General features: G+C 35.1%; 1 protein-coding gene across 7 annotated transcripts in view; it reads right to left on the minus strand.

Moving 5' to 3' along the window:
* Window positions 1–12252, minus strand: part of NUP98 (nucleoporin 98 and 96 precursor) — a 95342-nt gene that overhangs the window by 27293 nt on the left and 55797 nt on the right. For all 7 annotated transcript variants that reach the window (XM_074304960.1, XM_074304953.1, XM_074304955.1 and 4 more), the window contains 4 exons: window positions 11945–12109; window positions 3873–4055; window positions 3180–3336; window positions 1704–2133 (listed from right to left, as the gene is read on the minus strand). In XM_074304960.1, coding sequence (XP_074161061.1) covers window positions 1704–2133; window positions 3180–3336; window positions 3873–4055; window positions 11945–12109 — 935 coding nt within the window. The remainder of the gene's footprint in view (window positions 1–1703; window positions 2134–3179; window positions 3337–3872; window positions 4056–11944; window positions 12110–12252) is intronic.

A 12252-nucleotide genomic window follows, 5' to 3' on the forward strand; every position in this document is an offset into this window, starting at 1 on the left:
TACATGAAGGCACTGCTGCATTTTAAGATTGAGGGATATTATTTCACACAACCTATAGTTTAAAGAAATTTAGAACACTATGGTCAAACAGTAAAGAACTCAGTTATAATGTAGGAAAAAAAAACCCATTACACCCATTTTCTTAGAATTAAATCATGCTTATGCTTTGGCTGCTCTCAGAAGTAAAACGGTTTATAGTTCAGTCATAAACACTGGTTCAATGAGATTTCAGACTGATTGTCTCATTCCAAAGCAGGGAAGGTTCTATTAAGATATTATGGGACAATGAATAGCACGATGGTGCAGTTGATAGAGCCTGACCTGAAGTCAGGAGGAATCTGAGTTCAAATTCAGCCTCAAACACTTAACATTTACTAGTTGAGGAACCCTAGACTAGTCATTTAATCCAACTTCCTTGGCCCCTTCACACCCACACCCCCAAAAAGTAATCAAAATATTATGGGACATCAAATAGGACTACTAGCCAGGTTTCTAAGCTTAGAAAGCTGATCTGGGTAAAATAAGAAAGTTCAAATGTCAACTAGCTAACCCCAATCCTCAACCATGACTACCCTCTATAGCATCCTGACAAGTGGTGATATATCATTCTTAGACAACTATAATTATAAGGAACTACAATAAGGAGCCAGTCCATTTATTTTGGAATACTCTATTTCTGGTATTGCACTGAAGTTCTTACATTGAAGAAAAATATACCCTTTGTAGCTTTGTCTCATATATCCTGGAGCTCTTCCCTCTGGGCCCAAAAAGAACAAGTCTATTTTTTTTTTTTTTTGCCTAATAATAGTATTTGCAGACTGATCTTTTCATTGTAATCCCCAGTCCAGGTATTTTGTTTTTCCCCCCTTACCCACTTCTTCTAATCAAATTTTTTTCTGTAACATTGGTTTCAAAACTCTTGATCACAGAAATGTTGCTTGATTATATATTTGTAGTCAAAGGCTATGTTTTTCAACCCCTCCTCCACTCTTCCATCCCACAATGGAGGTACAACTCAAAACCACTCACAATCTTGACCATCCTGATTGCTCTCCCTTGTATATTCTCTGATTTGTTGTTCTGTGATAAAGTGTGATATCAGGAATTGAACATAAATTTGGAAGGTTTTGACTACTTCAGAGCACACACCACTTTTTCTGTGGGACACTACTTCCATCAATACTAATACACAACACTTATAGGTACTATGAAATTTCAATAATGACAATTATGTATTTTATATTAAAAAGATCAACAGCTAATTAACATACATGAACAAGAACTCAGTATAACCATGATTCAATTTAGAAGTTATGGGAGTTATTAGAGCTGGAAGACAGGAGTTACCTAGTCCAACCACTTTAAGAAAAGGAAACCAAGATCTAAAGAAATAAAAATGACTAAAGATGTCCCAAATTCCATCTCTCTTTTCAATATATCACACTGCCTCATGTAACTCAAGTTAAATCCTATACAATAGTAATGATTCAAGGGTAGGAGAAACCTGATCTCATGAATTATTCATATACATCTTCTGTCTAAAATTCCTTGAGAATGCAATCAGGCCAAAGCCAAACAAGTAGGCAAACAAAATAATAATAATGTGACCTCCTGATCTTGTCCATAGCCTTTTCAATTGCCTCTCAATCTAACCCTTTTCTCCCCAAAAAAGCATGGTGAATGATTTGAGAAACATTGCTCACGATTTGACAGTTATTGGATTAGGCAGGAATCCATATTCCATAGATTCAGTGTTGTGATGATCTCCAGTTTCCTGACATCCACTCAGTTGATCACCGCTATTCACAAAGGTCCAGTTGGGGCCCCAGCCAACTCTGAATGAACGTCCCATGAAGAGTGCCATATCCATCAAGAGTTTTCCTTTGCCACAGGTGACAGATTTTTCCAGGGGAACAAGACCTGGCTGTCTTCGAACACCCACAGTTTTTAACTGAACCTCAGGTGCTGGGGTGGGCACTGCAAACACAGGGGCCAGTGGTGGAGGGACTGACCAAGGAGATGTAGAAGGAGCACTTGTTAAAGCTGAAGCTCTGAGATTTCGACATTCTGGCACAGAGGCACTTGGAGAGAGAAAAGCTCCACTTGTAAACTTAGACTGTAGTAAACCACCAGCTAAGGGAAGGGAAAAAATATTAAGAAAAAGCACAATTGGTCTATTAATCCTTTAAGAAAAAAAAAAGTAGCTCACAATGGCATTAGATTCACTAGATTAATCACAAATTATTTCTTGGGTGCTGGGATGGGATAAAATTTAATTTCTACTAAGTTACTTTACAGTAAAGAATTTCAGTACTCAGAAGCAGAGTTGATATTCAGAGATGTTAAAATGATTGAAATTCAAGTTATTAGTATGAATGAATACCAATCATGTCCTTTCCATCTCAGACATTTAATCAACCAACATTATCATAGGATTGTCACAAAGCACAGGAATCTGACTACATTATTAATGTTACTGAAAAAAAAAAAAAAAAAAAACCACACCAGTGGGAGCAGTTTTGCATGTATATACTTAATGACCTACTTCATACTATTAGCTACCCTCCCCCCAAAGGAGGCAAATAACAAATATCTTTATGCTTACACAAAGAGATCTTATGTTTTATATATGCTTCTCTCACAAGAATTGGTGTAGCATAATGCATTTCAAAATCAAATGTTTTCTGGTGAAGTCAACCAGAAACTAGACATTCAGAAAGGGTCACTTTCTAATTCTGGAGTATCTTAAATCACATTATTTTAAAAAATATCTCTCTGTACCTAAAGTTCAATGCAAAGTACTAAAAATACAAAGATGAAGTTAAACATAATTCCTGCCTACAAGGTCCTTAAAATCTAGTACAGGAAATAATACTTGTTCACAAACAAAGAATACAAATTAGAATATGGTTTACAAAATGTGATGTATCAGGAAGAATTCACTTCCCATTCTTTTATTAGAGGTGAGAGTAAGAATGGGATGCTTAAGAGTTCTGAGACAAAAGAGATAATTTTTTTAAAAAGCACAGAAAAATTGGAAACATGAAAAAACAAAAAGATGGAGCTTATCTGAGGGAGCTTATGTGATGCCCAAAGAAAGCTCTATATGAAAGCAAATCATTATGTTCTCAGGTTTTTATGAAATTATCTTCCTACTTATATCATTATTCTTACCATACCTAATGTTCGGGATTTTGGTGGGTGTGCTGATGAAATGGGAAGTCTAGGAGAACAGATTTCTTGAGAAGAGTCAACTTTGGAAGGAAGCTTGCCAAAGCGCTGATCAAGGACCCAATCTGAATCTTCTTCCTCAGCAAGCAAAGATGCTTTCATGATCTAAAAGAGCAATGCCAAAGAATTAAGTTTGTTCCTCTAGAGTCTCCGAGGTCATTAAGACAATTAATTTATTAGACTCCAGACCTATTCTTCCCCATAAATATCTCAAGACCTAGTTGATACAATCAACTGGAAATCAATTATATATAATGATGCCTTTGGTCTTCACTGGAAATGAGGTAATGTGCAGAGTAAGAAAGGATTGGGAACCTTGGACTGATCAGTGAATTGAAGGGAGGAGGAGAATGCTGGCTCTACTACTAATCTGCTACAGAACCTTGAATCAATCCCTTTCATCCTTTGCCTACATTTTGACAAGTTCATAGAAGAAGGGCAATTCTTTGACTCCTCATAAAGTCCTCTCAGAGGTAAAAAAGTTTAAGTTTAAGACACGGACTATATTCTGTCTCACTTATAAAACTGTACATACTGGTGGTATTCTATCAGATCAAAATAAGGAAGTGGCCTAAGTTTGATTAAAGGGGAAGTCATGCTGACCTTCTACCCCACTTTTAAAGTGGGTATAAGAAACTTACCTGTAAGACATGTGGATTAATACCCAGTGAAGATGCAATGTGTGTTGAAGCAGATACAGGCTCTTGTTCTTCAGGGATGATTTCTTCTACTATGGAATCCAAAACTGGCTCCTGAGTGATATCTATCATATCGCTGTCCAGTTCTACAACCCTCCCTAGCTGTTCCACCTCTGGGCTTTGGCTCTGTAGACATTAGAAAGATGGAGAAATGATATTTAATGATGCTGCATAAGTTTAAACTTTCAAAATTTCAAAGCCTATTTATTCAGTTCACAAGGGTTCAGCAAGGACCTCCAAACCATACTGACAATATCTTCCTAAGGACTCTTGGAATCAAAGCCCTAGAACAAGGGTAGTTCTTATATGGGAACTTAAGAGCATAAATTTATGCCCCTGCCCATGGCAACAACTCCGCTGCTCTTAAATGCCAACAGACTAGTTATGAAAGCACCTTGAAAATCTAGGATATGTAATTATTGCTACACTTCATATGGTACCTCTACATTCTCACAGTCCAAAGTCACAGTTATAATACAGCTGATTTGGAAGAAGCAGCAGAAACTTGTTAACCCAGAGTTTTAAATTTACCATAGATTGTGTTAGAGAAGGAAGTTATTGGTATAAAATGGTTAGATATCTAAAATTTCCTATTAGTCAACCAAAAAACATCTATAGATCATGTGTACCATAAGCGTAATGAGACATGAATTAAGTCTACTATTTCTTCAAAAGAGAAATGAGAAATACTACTACAACTGTGGAAATTGTCCTGTTGCATTTAAAAACATCAAGACAATAGAAAATTTTTTGTACTTTTATTAAGAAGTTTTAGTGATAAACATGAACAACAGTTTACAGTGTAGAACGATAAAACATTCACAAAATAAAATGTACATTTATCACTGACTTGGCACACATTCCTCAAATACATCCCATAAACTGGGACCTGACTTTATATTATGCTAATAAAATCAATCAACCCATTAACAGACATTTTCACAACAATAAACTACCAATTATTTTTCATTTCACTATAGCAAGTTTTCTGAATTTTACTTTCACAAAGTTTTTGATTGTTCTTTAGTAGTAAGTCGCCATCATTCATGTTAAGCCCCAAATGAGTGACATTACACATAAATGAATAGCAAAAAAATTTTTCATGATTTTGATAAAATGTGATCTTGATCTCTTGGGCCCTGTAACTTTAAAGATAGGCCTAAATGGGCATATTAAATATTATCACTCTGAACTTTCTTTACTATTCCACTAAAAGGATGTGTGATCTCTTAATTTCAGGTACAGAAAAGAAGAGATGTGCAACAGCTAAGTAATGTACGGAGGTTAGAACAAAAAATTCCGGACAAAGCAAAGAGAAGGCAGACTAATGCACTCCAAAAGTATGCTAGATTTTCTACTTTGTACTGCTATTTACTATCTTCTATCACAAAAAAGTCCCATTTGTGATCTCTCTAAAAACAAAGGGGGTTGGAATAGGTAACAGTTCACCTCTACAGCTGTAACCCTAACATCTAAATATTACACCATAACTGAGGTGTAGAAGCAATGAAAGAAAAATATGATGACTTCGAATTATTTGAATGCTGAATGCTTTGAAGCTTGTGAGAAAACCTTGGAATTTATATTCCTATTTTTCTCAGCTATAGCATCATAAATTGAGCAACAAGATCATACACTTCATCTTCCTTATTTAACAAACAATATAAAGTAATGAGGCACAATATGCAAAATAAATATAATACTGTAGTTTCTGACAGATCAATTCTTTTCAAACTAAACATCTGCCCTAAACTTAGAAAAAGCTTTTTGTCTCTGAACTCTCTAAACAGCCACAAATTAACCAAGAATATAAACTGGGAGAATTTAATCCTATCTTTAATTGGAGAAGTCAGGAAGAACAGAAGGATCAGTTTCTATACATCCCATTTGAGAATTTCTTTTTTAAGGGTGCAATATTCTCAAAAGAGAAACTTCAAATGGCACAATTGCTCAATTACTGCTTAAATGAAATACAGCTTTACCTGCTTTATAACAACAACAACAAAAAATAGATAAAAAATGGAATGAGTTACCCAAAAGTAAACAGTGATTTAAATTAAGTAACAGAATTTTAAAAATTACATTTTTTTCCCCAAGGGATGATCAGTTAAGTGACAATGATGCTGGTAAAAATGACAAAATTTCACATGATTCCAGATCTGAAAATGTTGATTTTATAAAGCTGGGCCTATGATTTTCTTACAGTATTAGTATTAAAAAGGCTTTCCAAAAAATATATGTTTCCAGAATAAAGTTTCAAGTATTCTACGGTGAATAGAAAAAGTGTATCACTTAAGAGATATAAGGACCAAATCTTAGCTCTGTTGTTCAGCAGCCTATATGTGATGATGGGAGATAAAGTATTTTCTCTTTGTGCTTTAATTTTTTCATCTGTAAAATGAATAGATAAGACTAGATCAGTGGTTCTCAACCTTTTGTGTGTGTCTATAGATTGTTTCTTGGAATGTTTTGCTGCCCTACATTTGTAACAAAAAAAAAAAAAAATGATAAATTACAGTAAAAAGTTAGTGTAAATGAAGATGTAGATATTTTCCCCATTAAAGGGCAAAGATCTTAAGAAATCTAGTTAATCTCCCAGATCGAGATCCCTGGCAGTAGATGATCTCTAATGTCTCTTCCTATTATAAATTCTATGATCTTATATTTTCCTTATCTACATTCAAAGTTGGTAAGACATGAAATATAGACTTTAAATTCTATCAAGAACTTTACAAACAACTACTATGCACAAAACAAGGAAAAAAGCAATAAGCAAACTATTATATCTGTGATTTTACTTCTAAAAAACTTCAAAAAATGAAGACAGTTGGACAGTTGCTGTTTCATTTTAAGTCAAAAAAAAACAACAACAAAACAAAACAAAACAAAAAAAAAGACCAAAAAGGAAAAAAAAAAAAAAAAACCCAAAAGTTTTTTAAGAAAAACTTATTAGTGTCTGAGCATTTTCTATTTTGAAGAATTAAAACTGATCACATAAGTTCCAATTATGTGTCTCTCTAATGTATGATTGGGGTCAAAAGCCATATTATTCTGTATCTGTCAGAATCAAGACATCAAAAAACTTTCTACAAATGCCTTAGTTTCATTGTGTGACTACTAAGGTATACTTCAGAGGAATTCTAACTAGTGGAGGAAGAAGGCTTATCTTGTAACTGCTCAGATTCGCTTGAGTCTTTACATGTCCAGAGAGTTTGGAATTATGGATACTTTCAGAGGTATTGGAGAGGAGAGAGAAAATTCAGGGAAGGTGTATGGAACATATCCACAAGAGATAAGCTTCACATTTGCCCAAGTGACTGTGATACTTAAAAATCTTGCGCTGAAGAGTAATCTATGTACACAGCCCTCCCCTCCCCTCCAATCAACTAAGGGGAAAGAAGGTGGTTATCCCAATAAAGCAAATTTGGAGTCCTTCCTGATTAGTAACTACCAATAATCTACAAAGACAAGTACTTTCTGTCTTTTGTCTTCATCTCTGCACTACACCTGAACACAAAGCCACATCCTGCAGTGCTTATCAGTCAGGTCTGAACACATCTTTAATACCCCAAAACATAAAAAGCAGCAGTTACAAAGTGCAGGCACAAAAAATGGAGAAGTTCACAAATCTACCTACCTGTCCCTTCTCTTCCTAGAATACTCCCTTTCTCATAAGCTCATGTTCCTAATGTTTCTATAGCAATGCTAGGCAACAAATACTGCTTGTTTCATGATTTCACCCTTATAAGAGCTGGGTAAAAGAGGGCAGAGCCAAGATAATGGAAAAAAGGCAGCAACTTACCTGAGCTCTCCCCAAAACCTCTGTTTAAACAACAGGTCTCAGGCCATGGAAGAGCTCAAAAAGGATTTTTTAGGGGAAAAAAAAAAAGTAGAGAAAAAATTTAGAAGAAAAATTAGAATGATGCAAGAAAATCAGAAAAACGAGTCAACAGCTTGGTAAAGAAGACACAAAAATAGACTGAAGAAAATAACATCTTAAAAAACAGAGTAGGCAAACAAAAAATGAAAAAAGTCATTGGGGAAAAGAATGCCCTAAAAAGCAAAACTGGCCAAATGGCAAGAAAGGTACATAAATTCACTGGGAAAAAAACTCCTTAAAAAGTAGAACTGGATAAATGGAAACAGACATATGAAAGCACACTGAAGGAAATGCTTCGATAAAAAATTAGAATTGAACAAATGGAAGCTAATTAAGAAATCCAAGAATAAAACAAAACCAAAAGAATAGCAACAAAAAAGATCTCGCTGGAAAATAGATGCAGGAGAGATAATTTTTAAAAATTATTGGACTATCTAAAAACATGATCAGAAAGGAACTTATCAAAAAAGACATCATTTTTCAAGAAATTATCTGGGAAAACTGCACAAATACTATAGAACCAGGGGGTAAAATAGAAATTCAAAAAATCCCACTGATCACCTCCTTGAAAAGAGAACCTAAAATGAAAACTAAGGAATATTATAGCCAAATTTCAGAGCTCCAAGGTCAAGGAGAAACAATTCAAGTATCATGGAGTCATTGTCAGGATAAAACAAGATTTAGCAGCTTCTACATTCAAGGATCTGGAGACCTTGGAATATGATTTTCCAGAGATCAAAGGAGCTAGGATTACAACCAAAAATCACCTACCCAGTAAAACTGAGTTTAATCCTTCCAGGAGAGAAAAGCAATAAAGGACTTTCAAGCAGTCTTGATAAAAAGATCATAGCTGTCCAGAAAATCTGATTTTTCAAATATAAGATTCTAGGGAAGGATAAAAAAGGAATTAAGAAAATGATTTAGTAAGGTTAAATTGTTTACATTCCTACATGGGAAGATGATACTTGTAACTCATTAGAACTTTCTCATAATTAGGGCAGGGGAGGAAGGGATATATATATATATATATATATATATATATATATATATATATATATATATATATATAGAGAGAGAGAGAGAGAGAGAGAGAGAGAGAGAGAGAGAGAGAGAGAGAGAAGAGAGAGAGAGAGAGAGAGAGAGAGAGAGAGAGAGAGAGAGAGAGAGAGAGAGAGAGAGAGAGAGAGAGAGAGAGAGAGAGAGAGAGAGATGGTGGATGGGTGTGTGTGTGTGACAGGTAGAAGTTGAATATAAAGGGATGATATCTTCAAAAAATGAAATTAAAGGGTAAGAGAGTAATTCATTGGGAGAGAGGGAAAGAGGTAGAGTGGTGCAAATTATTTGCCATAAAAGAGGCAAAAAACAGCTTTTAAAATGGAGGGGAAAGTGAAAGGGGCAGGGTAGTGAGTAAACCTGACTCTCATAAGAATTGGCTCAAAGAGGGGTAACATTCATACTAAAATGGGTTGAAATTACCTTTCTTATCCTACATGGAAGGAGAAGACAATAAGAAAAGGGAGTGGAGTGGTAGAAAGAAAGCAGACTGAGGTAGGTGTTAGAAAAAACACTTGAATAGGGACAGAGTAAAGGAAAGAGAGGATAAAGTAAATGGGAGGTAAGAGAGAATAGGATGGAGGAAAATACAGTTAGCAACAGTAACAAAACAAGTTTTTCTGATAAAGAAAGGCCTCATTTTTTATACATGTAGAGAACCGAGTCAACTTTAAAAAATGAATCATTTCCCAATTGATAAATTATCAAAAGATATGAACCTGTTTTCATATAAAGTAATCAAAACTATCCATAGCCATATGAAAAAATGCTCTGAATCACTACTGATTCAAGAAATGCAAATTAAAACAACTCTGAGGTACTGTCTCAAACCTATTAGATAGACTAATAGATCAGAAAAGTAAAATAAATGCTTGAGGGGATGTTGGAAAAATGAGACATTAATGCACTATTGGTGAAGTTATGAACTGATTTAAGCATTCCAAGGAGCAATTTGAAACAATGCCCAAAGGGCTATAAAAACATGCAGACCCCTTTGTCTAGAAATATCCCTTAGGTCTGTATTCAAAAAACTATTTAAAAACACAAAGGAAAAATATATGTACAAAACTATTTATAGCAGCTCTTTTCTAGTGGTAAGGAATTGGAAATTGAGGGGATCCCCTTTAATTAGGGAATGGCTAAACAAATGTAGTATGTGACTATAATGGAATTCTCTTGTGCTGTAAGAAATGATGAGCAGGATGTGCTCAGAAAAACTTTGAAAGACTTACATGAGCCAATACAAAGTGAAATTTACCCTGTACAAAGTAATAGAAATATTTTAAGATGATTAGGTGTGAATGATTCTCAGCAACCCAATGACCCAAGACAATTTTTAGGGACTTTATGATGAAAAATGCTATTCATCCTCAGACTGAAGCATACATTTTTTACTTTATTCCTTATTATTTTTATTTTTATTTTTGGCGGGGGGGCAGGTCCTGTGTTTTCTTTCACAGCATGACTAATATGGAAATATTTTGGGCCTGACTACACATGTATAACATTTCAAACTGCTTGCTTTCTCAAGGGGCAATTGGGAAAGGAGGAAAGGAGAGAATTTGGTCATTTTTTTTTCAAGTTTTAAAAAAGAATGTTAAAAATTGATTTTACAAATAAGGGGAAAATAAAATACTAAATTAAAAAGAGCTGGGAGACAACCAAGAAAATCTAATGGCACAACATTTACTAGTTAGCTCCTGCTATTTGTCCATAGAGAAAGTACTTCTTTTCCATAAGGATTGGAGTATTCTCTTATTACCAGTAATGATTTAGCATTCCCCTATTCCCCTGTCTTGCTCCATAAGAAATATGTTCCAGAAAATAAAAAAAAAAAAAATAAAAAAAAAAAAAAACAACACTTTGGATAACAGAAAGGGGAAACAGATGCTTATGACAAAATGGACAAGGACAAGCACGCAAACACTCATTCTCAAGCATCAAAGTGGATCAGTGATATCCCACTCTCTAAATCCTTATTACTCCACTTTGCTTACATAGCAATTACCAAAGTCTTTGTGAGGAAGGATATTGCAAAGAGAGCACATCCCGCTGAGTTACAACATGCCTTTATTTCATCTACACCCCCCCCACACGCACCCACATCCACACATACACACCCACACTCATCCCCAATTATTTAGCATGTAAAATACCCATAGAAACACATTTCATTATCTGAGCACTTAAAAGGAGAAAACTCGTATTAAAACTTTCCACTCACTCTCCCCCCCAACAAAGAATAACATTTTTTTATTTTGTTCAAACATTACCCAGACAAAGCTAAACTCTTGTTATACCAAGATATTATAGCATATACCAAGATATTATAGCAGTTTAAAATACAAAAATTTTACCTTTTGTTCTACAAGAAAGAAGGCTTATTTATCCTGGTAAAGACCATTGTGATACAAAACAAATGCAACAACTCTCAGGTAACTCAAATAACACATCATGTCCCCCCTCTAACCCTCTGCCCCTCCCAACTTCCAAAACCAAATAATTTCTCTGCACCAAAGTAAACTGTCAAAAATTACATTTTGTATTTTTTCCATAAAAATAGAATGCACCTTCTTAAAATACAAATATACATGTTTGCTTGAGGAATAGGCAAACACCTGGGGGAAAAAACAACAAAACAAACTATTTAAAGATCTTTACCCAGGGCAAATTACATTTTTCAAATAGAGGAGTAAAGAGCAAGGAGTATGTTGCACATATTCAGAAATGTTGACCAAGATAGGATTTGTTTTGCATGAGCCAAGGCAGACAATATCTATGTCTTATGTATAAGGACAAACATAGAATTCAGTAAAATTATCTATTCAGGAGGGGGAATTGACTCTCTGCAGGGACACAGAGGAAAATTTCAATTTACCAAAAGATCCTCCAAATCCCTCAAGGGAACAGATACCCACCCTACCACCCTCCCTGTCCCCCGTCCATTTGTCTCAACTTGATTCCCAACACTTCTGGACTCTTCGGTCTCCAAGTGGTCACATAACAGGTTTGCATTAGCCGACTGGCTTTTGCTCAACTTCCATTTCACCGGTTCTGTTCAAATTCACTGTCCAGTTTCTACCTGGGATGGAAGAGCAGGTTTGCCACTGAGAGCCATTTGTACTGGTACTGGTTGGCCTACAGGAGGCATGGGAGCTGTTTTCAACTTCTTGGCTTCTGCTTTACATTGATGCTCCTCCTCATCCTCATCAGAATCCTGTAGGCCATACTTTGAAAAGTGAGAAACCTAGAAAACAGAAGAACTCAATGTAACCAAGGGTTATAAAATTGTATCCAGATATCTCATAGTATACCAGCCCCACCATATTGTCAAGAAGTTGTCCTATTGAACCAATAACTGCTTCCCTATGACTTCTGCTGATTAGTCTT

The sequence above is a fragment of the Sminthopsis crassicaudata genome, chromosome 3 (assembly GCF_048593235.1).
Source record: "Sminthopsis crassicaudata isolate SCR6 chromosome 3, ASM4859323v1, whole genome shotgun sequence".
Taxonomy (NCBI): domain Eukaryota; kingdom Metazoa; phylum Chordata; class Mammalia; order Dasyuromorphia; family Dasyuridae; genus Sminthopsis; species Sminthopsis crassicaudata.